We start from the raw sequence: 14,435 nt of genomic DNA, 5'->3' as shown, positions 1-14,435 counted from the left end.
AGAACCACAGGTAAGAATTCTAAATCCTAATTTCAGGATTGATCATTGCATGGGATCGTGCTGTGCAATTAATAATGTGTTGCATGGAGCGGGTAGGGCAGAAATCCTACGGGACTAGTTTTGTGTCTTGCGTTGTGCTTTTAGTAGCTGTGTTGTCCCAGGTAGGTCACTTCACTTCTCCGTGACTCCGTTTTTCTCACCTGTAAAATGGGATGATGATCCTTCTTCTAGAGTTGTAAAGAATGATACTTCAGAGCTCCTGAAGCTTGGTAAATGTTTTCCCTCTTTCTCCACTTCTTCGCTCTGAAACGAGAATATCATCAAACGGTGTCTCAGTGGGTTGATTAATTTTGTTGTTTACTCCTGAAAGTAGGACAGGATTTCTTGTGTAGCCATTTCTTCTCCTTGCTGTGGTTTTTTTTCCAGTAGAGACAATGTATTTCTCTTGTAGTCTATGAAAGATTCTGTAAGGTGGGCCTTGGTTAGAACCTCCCTAACCCATTATATTATATTATATTATGGTAGTAATTTAAAACCATAGAATAAGATGCTCTGAATGGGGGGAAAAAACTTGTCGGTGTGTGAATACAGGAGCGGGCTGCATCATAAGCTCTCTTAGGAAAATGATGAAAGGCCTGTGCGCTCGCCCTCTCTGGGCTCAATGGAAAATATCTGAGAATTACACTCAATTGTCAGTGCAGGTGTCATTACTCCAAAGATCTTCTGTTACCAACACTTCACCGGTGATAACAGAAAAGTGCCTCTGTGCTTTCCTCCTGAGCAATCTCCCTCAATCACAGCGACGCTGTCATCGAGAAGACGACAGCAGATCTGCTCTCTAAAAGCAACAATTATTGAATACCCATCAGGAGAGAAAAGAGCCTTCTTACCAAAGTCAAATCCAAGTGTGTGTTTGGGTAGATTTATGTAAGCACAGATGTTTTATGGGAACTTTTTGTGTTTTTTCCTAATGCAAATTAATATTTCTACTCATTCAGTACATGCGATATATTTTCCTGCATAGATGTAGTAGGTATCACAATGGGATGCTAATTATGGACATAAATCAGAGATTTTTGAGCTTAACTGGCTACTGTAATAAATTTACAGTTCGACGTTAGCAGCTGTGAGCAAAGCAGAATGCTCACATTGAGTGAGACTAGCTTTGATCTCCCAAAGGGGGTTGTTTGTTGCCCTAGTCAAGTTCCTCTGACTTCTGATCTTCCTAGCACTACGAGTATGGTCTTGGCAGGGAAAAACATTGATTACTGCGTTCCAGGCACAGTGGTAGGCACCCTCACATATGTCACCCTCACAACAGTTGTGTGAGCGTAGGTAGTGTATCCCCATTTTATACATGGAGGGGGGAAAAATGCCTCAGGCCACAGCTAGGGACAGAAGTGATACTCAGACCCAGGTCAGTCTTCTGACTTTACACTCTGTGTAAAAGAGATCAGCAAGGTCACTTCTGTGGGAAGCCTTCCCAGAACTTCTCCTCTGTTCCCTTTATGCACCTCTGCCCTCACACAGGCCCTGTGTTGCTGACGTCATCTGCCCATGTGTCTGCTTTTCCCTCCTTAGACTGTGGGCTCCCCAAATGCTGAGACCTTGGTCTCTTTCCCCGTGTACCTGATACAATGCCAGGCATTTACTGGATGGGCCTCAGTAAGTGTGGAGAAATGTGTGGTTTGACGGACGATTGACTGTCACATTTGCAGAATGAATGATCTGGAAACGTGTGATGTTTGGACTGTAAACGTCACTTCGGTTTTAAATTCCAGAAAAGCATTTATTGAAGCCTAATGTGGTTAGCTCAGGAGGATGTGGTGTGCTTTTCTCATAAGGATGAATGTGGACTCTTTGGTGCTAAAGCTGTAGTTTGAAAACTGTGGACCTGCACACATGGGTGGTTTTGTTCTGCGTACAGATGGGAGTGCTAAGAAGATAGGTCTTCTAGAAGGCAGTGTAGTTGGGATCTAGGGTCTTCTCTACTTCCCAGCTCCTGTTAGGAGGGCAGGCATGAAAAGTCTAGAAGTGGAAGAGAGGAAAACTCATGGTGGAGCTTTTCTCGGCAGGTAAGTGTGGAGACCAGAGTATCTTCTGAAGAGCAGGAGAAATGGGTTAGAGATGGTAGAAGAAGGGAAAGTTTAGAGCAGACTCTCTTGGGGAACTTGGCCTGACAGAGGATTCTTGAGTAATTCTAAAGGCTCACCTGTGCTTGAAAAATTAAGTGGCCAAATTAAAACAATCAGCTTGGTTTTGTGACATCTTCCCCACAGTGCTTGAAGTCGGAACAAAAAAAAGTAGGTGCTGGTGTTCACTTGTATTGGATGGGTGGGCTAAGGGCAAGAAATCGTGGCTTTGTGGGTCCTTCGTGATCTACTTTGACTTTTACTCACTCCAGTTATTTGTCACAGACTCCAGCAGTCCACTGGCAGGGGTCATTTTTGGTTCTGGATCATTTTCCTAACCCAAATGCCCTACCTTCCAGTAAGAGTTGATTGACTGTTAACTCTAGTGGCAGTGGCCTTAGTAGAAACTGCAGTCATGAGTTACAACTGTCAAGGGAACTTCTGACTTACTGAATGTCTAACATGTGCCAGGCACACCTTAGAGATTAAATAGTCAACACACAGCCGTGATGCCTGCTCTCATGGAATTGACACTAATGGAGAAGACAAAGAAAAGAAAGCATACATTATAAACCATGGTGACTCTGCATGTAGGGTGAGCCCAGAGGGCCTAACGTTCTGGGAATAAAATCTCTATTTAAGTGGGGACAAAAATTTTATAGTAAAAATTAGGGGAAACTTCCTTTAGGATTTTATCTAGAAAGAAATGAAACGCAAATTTTGGAAATAAATTGAGTTTGGCAAAACCTAGCTTTTATACCAATGATACATTCTTTCTTAGAAAGAGTAACTAATGAGTCCACAATGGTTTTTTTTTTTTGTTTTTTTAGGGGAGAGGTTGTGATTTTTCTGACAAAATGACACTCTATGTTTGACTTTCTCAGCATAGTCATAAAAAGCCATTTTTCCAAAAGTATTTGAAGACTTTATCAATTTCCCCCAAGGCCTCTCTTAATCTTTTGATATTGAATTCATCTTCTTTTGATGTGACTGTGGTGCCTCCATCCTTGCTTTTCTTGACTTTTCTCTTTGTCCCTTGTTATCTGGTCTGAAGCTCCCACGTCGTCATTTGTGGGTTACTTTCCTCAAATCCAAGCACGTGGCCAGCATCTTAAACCAGGGCTTCATGAAATCCTGCATCCTTTGCAATGGTTGTGGTTTTATTTACATTTTATCCTAGATGTTTGGCCACCAAGACCCTGACAGAAGAGCAGGGATAGATACTATGTCAAACCAGAAGGGGCGAGTGGGGACTTACTGGTTTAAGTGGACACATCATTGGTTTTTCCTCTCGTAACGGTTCATGCTCTCCTATTCACTCTCGTGACTGCAGGGCATGAGGATTTCCTGTACAGAGTCCTGAAGGCACCTCTGCCCCAGACAGAATCAAAAAGAGCTTCTCAAAGCTGAGATTGGCGAGAACGTTAGGTAGAGATTCCAGGCACCAGACTTGGGTGCGTCTGCATCCCTCAGTTACATTCGTTAGGTGGCATATATCTTCTTATGGAAGAAGAAACCGAGTCTTCAAGAGATTGCTTTCCTGAGGTGGCACAGCTAGAAAGTTTCAGAACTGAGATTGACCCAGGGTTATTTCTCTCCAGCACATGCCTCGCTGCTCTGCATTTTTTTTTTTTTTTTTTCTTAATTGTGGGCCGGGGGTGGTTTTTTGAAAACTTTAGATACTGAATGCCAGATAGCCTTAACCAAAAGATGCTTTGTCATCCGATGAATCTTGGCAACATCTGACAGGAAACAGGGAAAAGAGGGATATGTCTCTTCTCTCCAAGTACCCAACGTGGAGTTTTACGAACTCCTTAGGCAGTGGAAATCACTGAGAAAAATTGAAGAGCGTATTCAATTCAATTGTGTCTCTCTTTTTAGCGTTAAGTTCATTCCAGACGTCAGTTAAAAGCGGCTGTAGAGTGCTCAGGGAGGTGCTACTTCATTGTATTTCTAATATAATGGTGTCTCAGTGTTTAAATGTTAAAATTTTATTATAAAGTACTTTTTATTATTTATATTAGAGCCCAAACATCCTCTTGATTGTCTTAAAAATTAGGTATATAACTAGATGATCAAAGACTTTCGGGTAACAAAGTGGACATGATCTGGGCAGGCTGAGATCCACTGGACCGTGCTGAGGGGGAAACCGTCACTCTCCACCTAGTTCTAAATACTCGTCCTCAGACTGTTACTTCTCTTTAATTGTCGCTTTGGTTTCCCAGTGATAACAGAATGAAGGGATGAAGGGGAGGCCCATCAGTTCGGCATGTGACAGGCCCTCTGGAGTCTGGCTTTTTTGACCCCTACCTTGCCTTGGGTCCTGCAGCCGGCACCCCCTTCTCTCTGGCTCCTCCAGCTGCGCACAGGTCTCCAATCGGGCCCTGAGGGACAAGCCTGCGAGTCATCGCTCTTGAGATTTTTTTCTGTCTCTAATGCTCTTTATCCCCGCCCCTGCCAGCCTTCCTCCCATACATGGAGAACGACTTCTTGAAAACTTAGCTGTTGCTCAACCTTCTCTGTGCCCTGGGGATTGACTTCCCCCATTGCAAGCAGCTGTTCTCTCTATTGCATGCCCCTCCCGATAGCCATGGTTTTAGATTTTTTATTTTCCTAGCTCATATTATTATTCTGTATGCTCTAATTGGTCTACGTATGCTATTTTTTTAAAAAAAGTTTATTTATTTTGAGAGAGAGAGAAAGAGAGAGAAGGAAGGAAGGAAAGAAGGAATGGAAGGAGGGAAGGATGGGTATCCCAGGCAGGCTTCACACTGTCAGTGCAGAGCCTGATGCGGGGCTTGAACTCACCAACCCTGAGATCATGTCCTGAACTGAAACTGGACACTTAACCAGCAGAGCCACCCAGGTTCCCCTACTTACAGTATTTCTGATGATACAAAAGACCTTTTCGATTCTCTCCTCTCCATTTTATTACAATGTTGAAACAATAACATACAGAAAAGTTGTGAATACAACACAAATGCTCCATTTGAGAGATGTTGCCAAAATAATACCCAGTAGCCCCCAAATACCTTAGTGTATTTTTTAAAAAGGACACATTCTTTTACATAACTACATTATAATCATCACAATCAGAAAATTAGTATTGGTTTTGATACAGTGCTGCCATGTAATACTTGGACCACCTGTATACATGGAGACGCAAGCTGTAGTTAGAATCACATGTTACGTTTAGTTTCGTGCCTCTCTCGTTGTCTTACTCTGGAAGAGCTCCTCAACATTTCCTACACTTCTGTGAACTTGACATTTGGCTGTTAGCTTGTAGAAGGTCCCTCAATTTGGATTTATCTGATTTTTCTTCCTTCCGTGCCTAGAATGTGATGGAAGTCTTCTGTCCTGTTTCATTGCATTCTGCCAGTTGATACACCAGTTCAGTTTGCCCCGTTACTTGATTGAAGTCATGTCTCCCAGGCTTTTTCCTTCTTTTTCCCTTTGTAGTTCAAAAGTGTATTGTGAATATCCTCATCTTCTCTCATCCTCATCAAACTTTCAATTCATTTATTCCTATTAGCCCAGACTCACGATTTCCTAATTTATTTATTGTTCTATTATCTCTTTCTATCATAATTTGTTTTGGTGCTCAGATTGTCACAGATTTTGTCAGCCAGAACCGCCCCCCCCCCAACTGGCTTTTGTGTCCTGTCGGCGTGTCCTGATCATGTGTTGAGCACTGCCTTTTTTCTAGTACAACAAGATATTTCCCAGCCCCAGCCTTGGGGTCAGACATTTCTTCAAGGCGCTCTGGTTCCTTTTTGTGGCAGATGGTCCTTAGAAACCAAGACCTGGACACGAAGCATGCTCATCGTAATTGGGGTGTCTCTGCTTCCAAGCCCCCTCAGTGGCTAGAGCTAGAGAATATATGTACATATAAGGTGTATATGCACATTATGTGCACACATACATTTGTCTTTCTGCTCATTTTATCTGTCTCCATGATTTCACACAGTTTCATCGAATTCCAACGTGACACCATAGGTTCATTCTTGTTTTTTCCTGGTCCATATTTGTAACTCTCTTCTCTGATAGTAGTAATGGTTTCCATCATGCATTTACATACTTGATCGGACTCGCTCCGCTGCAGGTCCTTTCCTCCGTGGCCGCCCTCCTCACCCCACTTGGACTCTGACATCTTAGGCAGGGCTATTCTGTCTGGACTCTGACCTCTGAGGCACCGCCGCCTCCTCCTACCGTAGACATTCTTCTCGACTGCTTGGACTCTGCCTCACCACCCTTCATGGAAGCCCTCCTACCCAGTCAGGCTCTGACACCCCACACTGAACTGCCTTCCAGATGCTTTTTCTGCTCCTCTTAGGTTCTAATACCAGTCTAGCCAACCTCTTTCTCTTGACCTAGATGCTTTCCTACCAGTACCAGGCCTTTGCCCCTCCTTAAATCTTTACCCCCTCTTGAGTGCTGACATTCCAAGCCAGGCCACCTTCTGTGTGGATGCTCTTCTTATCTTGCTGGAGCCCTGGCTTTCCCTCACCAGGGAACCCTCCTCACCCCACTCAGACCCCAGCACTCTGTGCCGGGTTGCCCCTGAAGGAGGCTCTCCTCCTCACGCTTGAACTCTGACCTCCTGCTCACAGCTTTTGCTCTCTCAGGTGGCCACCTTCCTCAGCTTGGTCAGTGGCTGCCTCTGTTGCTCCCTATCACGCACACCCCTGCCTTGTTTGGGCTCGTCTGATGTCTCTGAACTGAACTATTAGCAAGAGATGTGGGGAGAGCTTTTTCAAATTTGTAGTGGCTTTCTATCTAAATGCTTAACGACACTGGCGTGGAATCCCATCACACATACACTTACACAAGGTCACTTAGACACGTGTACACACACAAAACAGCGGGAACGATTATCCTGACACTCCATTCAGTGGAGCGAGATTAGAAAAGTAAGTCATCTGTCCTCAGTTGGACTTGGTTCCTGAGTTCAGCCGGAGGGTAAGCAGCTCTCCAAGCTGACAGATTGGAACAGAGTTTTCATTCACCGTGTCCCCCAAACTCAGGCCGGCTATTAGGTGTCTACAAAACCATGTCTGCTCTATGTTGGGGGTAATTTAAGGACCTTTTACAGGTGATTTTTACTGTGGGCATTTGACTCTAAGCACGGTCTCTGGAACCTACCCCTGCACATCCTACCAGGGCCTGTGATGGCCCCATGTCAGTGAGGCCGTGTATGTAGGAATACTCAGCTACTACCTGAGTTCTCAAGTTTAAGGTTCTGTATTGCTTCACACAAAACAAGAGCCTGTTGTCCATTTGACTGTTAGGCCAGGGAGTGACGGCAGAGCCTCAGGGACAAAGTTACCTGAGCCACAGTTTGGTGAGAGAAGCATGGATCATGGCCAGTGCCTTGGAAGCGAGCTTGTCCTGTTTTGGCTTTGTCCCATCGAGGCTCTGCTGGTTGGTTATGATAGCTTTATAAATTGATCCAAAGTGGGAGCTAAGTAAAGCCCTGGGAAAAGAATTCCAGCTCCCCCTACCCAAACTATTTTGTTGTGTACGTCTCTCTTCCCTACTAGGACCATGGCCTTCCTGAATGCAGGGACCCTTTGTCCTCTGGCGATTGTGCCCTGGCCTTGGACTGAGCCCACCGCGCAGTGATGCTCTGCATCGCAGACTCGAGCAGTTGCATAAAGGTAGCAAGCAGAGCAGGCCCAGGGATGTTTGGAACTGCTTTAGATGTCTAGGGACGAACAGTGTAATGGAGTGTTTGTTTCCTGTCTCTGGACCGGGAAGTAGTGTTTACTCCATGATGACAGACACGCACAGAATGGAGTGGAGGGTCTCCATATCCTCACCTGCAACCTCGCAGGCCATGCAAAGCCGTTGTGCCAGCACTAATGAAGCGATACAGGAAACGCCACTGGATAAAGTTCAGCTGTGAACCCTGGCCTCCCAACAGGGGAAAAGAGGGATCCTTTGAAGAAGAAGACAGCTGGGTTTTGGTTTCAAGACCTTAACACTGCCATCACTGGATATTCATCTGTCAGTGAACAGGGGACAACATGTGGGGAACAGTTGTGTCCGGTCAGGCCAGAGGGAGAAAGAAATGGCTGATCTCCAGGGTAACTGCAAAACCTCCCAGGACTGAGGGTTCTGCTTAGTGTAGCCAAGAAGAATTGATTCGGTGAGGTGGAGGCCCAGCGTGAGAAGCTGGGTGCTGTCTGGCCACGTCCCCTAGCAGCGGAGCACGTAGAGGCTTGAGGGTCAGGGCCCGTGCTAGTTGATCAGCTGAACCTCGCGGCAAAAGCCTCTTGCACGGATACTGCAGTCCTGACTTCCCAGAGAATCTGGCCTGCCCCATCACTTCATCAAGCATTCCTAAAATGACTTCAGCTTTTCTCTCATTTACTTGAGGCTGTGGTTTCCTTGCGAGAAAATATTTTCTCTTCTTCCTTTCCTACACACCACCCCCCCTCCTTCCTTCCTGACTTGGAGTTGCTGGATTTAACTAGTGGCATTTTTTCTTTCAAGGGATAAAAAAAAAAAAATTGTAAGCCTTGGTTGAATTTGTTTACTAAGAGTCCTCTAATCTGGGCAAGAGTTTTCGTCTGAGGGGATTTATTGTTCCCACTATAATGGCTTTTAACTCAGCCGAGGTTTATTTAACAGAATAGGAAGGGAGAAACTTATCTCCTCCCTAATCCCTCTTGAATGTTTACATTGCTCTGCCAAAGTAAATGCTGCCTAAAGTGGCAGCAGTCATTTGCTGTGTAATAGTCAATATGCAGCTGCCAGGGCTGATTGAAACATATTAACAGAAGTGATAATACTGTCATAGAAGTGAAAAGTTAAGTTGCTTATCAGTATATTTTGATAAGCTACTTAAATTTTACAGTAGCATGTGCTGGCTTCAGACAGACGTTAATGATGGAGAACTGTGCACTTTATCTGTCCCCTGGATTGCCTCTCACTTCATCTATTACCCTCGGCCGTACAGCTGGTAATCTGTACGGGGTGCTGAGTTCCCTCCGCCGGCAGGATCCGCGCTCTCTGCGCGTCCAGCTCTATCAGGAACAGACCCTGTGAGCTCAGCAGGGTGGACGTGAGCAGGACAGCAAGAGCTTGCCTGGTACGCCACTCTCCTCGTTTGACTCTCTGTCGCTTTGGAAAAGTCTCTTATGGAAAACAAAGCCATTTCAATGAAGTGACAACACTTCTTGGGGGGGGGGGGGGATCGTTCAACAACAATTCTGTAACATTAATGTGCTTTTTGCTCGTAGTCTTTGTATAGTTCTGTTTGTTCAGTCAACACCAAGCGCTGGGCCCCATGCTTGGCCCTGGAAAGACAAAGTGAAGAAAGATGTGAACCTTCCTGTCTGTTTGTGCACAGTGTGTTAGCAAGACAGACAGGCCATTGAGTGCCACATGGCGTGTGGAATGTTATAACGGGAATATGCACGTGACCGGGGCAGCACAGAGAAGAGGGAATTAGGGCATCAGGGGTGGGAACGGGACGTGCAAGGGGGAACATCAGGAGGGTGAGTGGAAACCCGCTAGAGTAGACCATGAAGGTCAGAGGGAGGGAAGGGCCAAGTGTCTGCAAGCTCGGGCAGGTTTCAGGATGCCTGGCCATTCTCAGAGGGAGGCTGCAGTGAGAGAAGAGTGCATGTGGGGAGGTGGAGAGGGCAGCCAGAGAGCAGTCGAGGACCTGACAGTGAAGAGTCTCCAACATCAACCTAAAAAGTCCGGTAGTGATGGGGCACCACTGCAGGAGCTGGGTCAGCGTGCCGCTTAGATGTGCATTTTGGCAGGAGCATTCTTGAAGCCCCACAGAGGGTAGAGTCAGGTCAGGACCAGACTGTCCTCAGAGTGAAGGAGCAGCATGGTGAGGACCCAGCGGAGGCCAGTGGGGACAGAATTAGAACTGGTCCTGCAGTAAGTATGGAGGGCGTGTGGAACAGGTGGGACGTCTGATTTAATGTTATAACTGGTTGCGGGCTCGTGGGGCCTTTGGGACACCAAAGTGCTGTGTGTTTGCGTGTGTGTCCAGTCCCGGGCACTTGATTAGAGGCTTTCCTGGAAAGGGCGAGTGTGGTGGGAGAGGCCTGGGGGCCTATTCAGAGATGGTTCATGATAGCAGAATCTGCTTTGAATTTCTTCTCTGTGAACCTGTTCTAGCTCCGAGGCATGGGAATAATTTATAATGGACATTCAATCCTCTACCTTACATAGACAATTTTTTTAAATCCCAGAAATAATTAGCATTCTACTAGTCTGTGTTTCCAGGAGCCTATGACGGGAAGCCTCTTTCAGGATGTAGAAGAAAATCTGAAACCTACCAGTCTTGCATTAGCTCCTGGTTAAAGTTTTTGACCTGCATACTAATAGTTCGTGTTTCTGCCCTTCTTTCCACAGCTATCTCCCCTGGTTCGAAGTATTTTATAAGCTGCTTAACATCTTGGCGGATTACACGACAAAAGGCCAGGTATTTACCTTATATTTTATTCTTTTTAGCAAGTAACTCTAACATTTTGATTATTAAAGTAATACATGCCTTATGTGTCACCAAAATGTTTACCAAAAAGTAATGCATGCCCACTATAGAACGTTTGGGAAATTCGGGAACTAGGAAGGAAGAGAAAATCACTCCTAATGTGTCCCCCTGACCGCCCTCCCTAAAATAAGAATCGCTAGTATTTGCAGATGTTTCTTCCTTTGCTTTTTGAGTTAAAAAATAAATAGACCTTTAGCATTCAGAGTTAATATTCACAATATCTGATATTCCCAAGCAGCCCTGAAAGTTCATGACATGTATTAAATTATAATTTTGCTGAATTTGAATTGCTCATGTCATGCTTGCAGGGCTCGGATCTGTGAATAAAACACTTAACTGGCAAGTGACCTAGCCACCTGTCCCAAGTTCCCATTTCCATAAGGCTTTGTTGTGCTCTTTCAGTAACTTCTCTAAGGGTCTTGGAATTACTTAAAAAGTTATCTGTACCTTATTGTACTTCTGGAAGAAATGATAGGCTGAAGGTCTTCTATGGATGTGAAGGGTCGACGGGAGCTGTGTTTAGACTTTCATAGCTCACGGTTTTCAGGTGCAATAGCGACAGAAGCATTTCCCCATGCTAGTAAAAACATGTGAATATTTTTCATGGCTGCATGGCATTTTATTATGGACCTTGGAAGCATTTCCCTACTGTTGGGAGTTTTTATTACTTGGGATTCCCCCCCCCCCCCCCCCGTAAGCCATTAGCCATTAGCATCTTTGAATGTAAGGCATTTCCTTCATTTTGGATTATTTACTTAAGAGGAGAATCTCAGATGGGCCCTTTTAAGGGCAGTGCACATAAACATTTAAAAACTATTTGCCAAACTGTTTTCCAAAAGAATTGTACCAGTTTCTTAAAAGATACCCTTTGCTGCCAACATACAGGAATGCCTGGTCACCAAGCTCTCACCAGTATCGTTGGTTGAATTCACTGTTTATCTGATAAGTGAATAGTCCCACTGTTTTCATTGCATTTCTTTGATTATTAGTGAGTTGGATGTTTGTCCATATATCTAACCTCTTACATATTCCTTTTTGTAAGTGGCGTAAGATTTTTTAATTGGTGATAACGTTATTATTCAATGCTACAGAAATTTTTTTCCCCTCATACTTTCTACAGAACATTAGTTCTGAGAAATGCTCCATGCAAAAAGGTGCCGTAGTTCAGTAATACTGTGGTTGGGGAGAGGGAACGTTGTGTTTCATTTTTGTCTCCTTAAGATTCATGTCCTAGTGGTTCTACGAAGGTCCTGCAGTGGAGAAATGTATGTTACTCAGTGTTTCCCATCCTGTTTGGCCCCAAACCCTTTTTATTCCATGACAAATAATAATATTCTGAGATACTAGTGTTGCCTGGAACATACTTTAGGAAATGCTGTTTTGGAGAAAAAGTGGAAATTGTGTGTGTAATCAAATCTTTCCTTCAAGTTAGATTTACTCGCCAGCAATATATTCCAGAGGCCACAGTAAACAGAAGGAATAACCAATAGAAATGACTCTGAAAGGGTGCTTAGGTATCAGGGAATTCTGTCACACAGGAAGTGATTTATTCTTTAATGAATGAATTCAGAGGCCATCTTGGGTCTCTTCATCGATTTCTGTTCACAATTCACTTCACTCAAACATTCAGGTTTTCACTCAAATTTGAAAGATGTCTTTAGCAAATAGAATGGCAGCACATGTAAGCTCTTAACAGTCTTAGAATTAGAGACTGACTCATGTAATTTTTTTCTTCCATATTCATGCTCCAGTCAGTTAAAACATAATGGACTTTTAAAAACATGTGATACAGGAAAGATTGGGTGTGCACAACCCATGCGTAGGAGAAGATAGGATTATTGCCCTGTAAAATTGGTGTACCAGTCCTCTGGGCCATTGCCCCAGGAAGGACCCTGCCTCTTGGAGTGAAGAGTTGAGATCAGTGATATGTTTTAGTGGAGTCTCTTTCCACTGTACCTAATACTCTTTCTGTTAAATTCTTTCTGGTTAAAGGAATTATGACGCAGATGAAAGGGAATCTGTGTACAACTGGCTTACTTGTCGGCAAGCCATGGGTTATCAGATTAGAACAGGGAGGAAGAGCTTTTATTAAAAGAACAGAATCCCCTCCCCAAATCCAAAAGTCACTAGGAAGTTAGGCTTCAGCTGGGGGGCTTAGGTGTGGCTGGTGACCATGATGGCTCAGAGTGGAGTGTTGGAACCTAAGCTACATGATGAGGGTGTCTGTCTGGGTCGCTGACCCTTTTTGGTTATTTTTGGTTATCAGACTGTGGATGGGGCGTGGAGGGCATCCCTGTGGAAGAGTTGGCAGGGGTTGAAGAGGGCATCTGAGCCAGAGAGCAGCCTGGTTGAGAGTGTTGGAGCCTGAGGGATGAAACGGTTCATTACATGGGATAGTGGTGGCAGTGGCTTGGCAGCAGATATCCGAATGCTGGGAGGATCTAGAGGGATCCACAGAGGAAAGGAGACGGCAGTGGCCCAGCACTGGAGGGTTGGAACCCAGGGTGGGGAGGGCTTTTTTGTTGGGAAAGAGTGAACAGTGGTGGCCTAGCACTGGATAGCCATATTCAAGCAGGGCAAGAAGGGCCCCTGGGTGGATAGGGTCAGCCGTAAAAGATAGGTTACATACAAATTAGTAAGTATATTAAGAAAATAGGATCAGTTGTTCACTTCTGTGGAATTTAGTTACAAATATGAAAAGGAAGGAAACTAGAAGGATTCCTATGTTGGATTGGAATTAGACCCATTAGTATGAACCCTATGGCTTTTGATATATGTGGTAGATATAGAAATCAATAAAGATGTGTATATTGTGGATCTCTCTGTGTGTGGTATATTCTCTGGCTCTAACCACTAAGAGAGTCTGGGATCAGCAATACCCAAGTAGCAGTGAGCACATCTAGTGTGTAAATTGTGGTTTCTAAATAACATTTTCCACGAAAAGGAGCCAGAACTCTGAAGAAATGTCTAATTCCAGGGCTGGAGCAGGGAAAGTATAAAATGAGCCTGGAGTATCTTTTTGTGCCAAAAAGTGCTCAAAGGAAATGCTTAAAACATGATGGGGACATGTCAGAAAGACCAAAAAAGTGAGCTTGAAAGACATAATAGGTTCCCACTGGTCCGATCTGGGACAATTTCAAGCATCAAAACAAATAGCAATAGCAAAGGATTGCAGTCATTGAGTAAAATAGGAAACTGTGTGTCCTTACGTGTGTGTGTGTGTGTGTGTGTGTGTGTGTACAGACAAATTAAAAGTTTGATGAGGAATGGGATATTTACCTAAAGTATCACTCCACAAAATGCTTGCTAAACACAGAGGGAAAATGAGTACCTTCATAATAGAGACTTCAGATGAATTAATGAAATGATCAAAGTGGAACATCATCAATCATGGAACAAATTGAAGTCTGAATCAATAGAAAACATCAAACAATTGAGAGTTATTCCACAGAATGACTGGACTCACTGTCAAGTGCCTATGAATCTAAGAAAGACTCAAACTGTTCCAGACTGATGAAGACCAGAGAATCCTAACAACTAAAGGCAACATGTGATTCTGAATTGGATTATTTTGCTAACCAAGGACATTATGGGCACATTTATAAAACTTGATGAGATCTGAGGATTAGATGGGAATGTTCTATCAATATTAATTTCCTGATTTTGATGATTAATTGTGGTTATACAGGAGAATGTCCTTTGTATATATGGATGATGGGGCATAATGTCAGCAACTCACTTGTACATAGTTCAGGAAATAAAAAATTGCTGTCTTACAATTACTC

At 44.1% G+C, this 14,435-nt stretch overlaps 1 protein-coding gene across 14 annotated transcripts in view; it reads left to right on the top strand.

The window, feature by feature from the left end:
• DENND1A (DENN domain containing 1A) overlaps positions 1 to 14,435 on the top strand; it is a 512,085-nt gene that overhangs the window by 234,582 nt on the left and 263,068 nt on the right. For all 14 annotated transcript variants that reach the window (XM_045470412.1, XM_045470408.1, XM_045470411.1 and 11 more), the window contains one exon: positions 10,512 to 10,581. In XM_045470412.1, coding sequence (XP_045326368.1) covers positions 10,512 to 10,581 — 70 coding nt within the window. The remainder of the gene's footprint in view (positions 1 to 10,511; positions 10,582 to 14,435) is intronic.

This window comes from Leopardus geoffroyi, chromosome D4 (assembly GCF_018350155.1).
Source record: "Leopardus geoffroyi isolate Oge1 chromosome D4, O.geoffroyi_Oge1_pat1.0, whole genome shotgun sequence".
NCBI lineage: Eukaryota > Metazoa > Chordata > Mammalia > Carnivora > Felidae > Leopardus > Leopardus geoffroyi.
The sequence above is the reverse complement of the archived record's forward strand: the minus strand, read 5'-3'. Positions and strand labels throughout refer to the sequence as shown.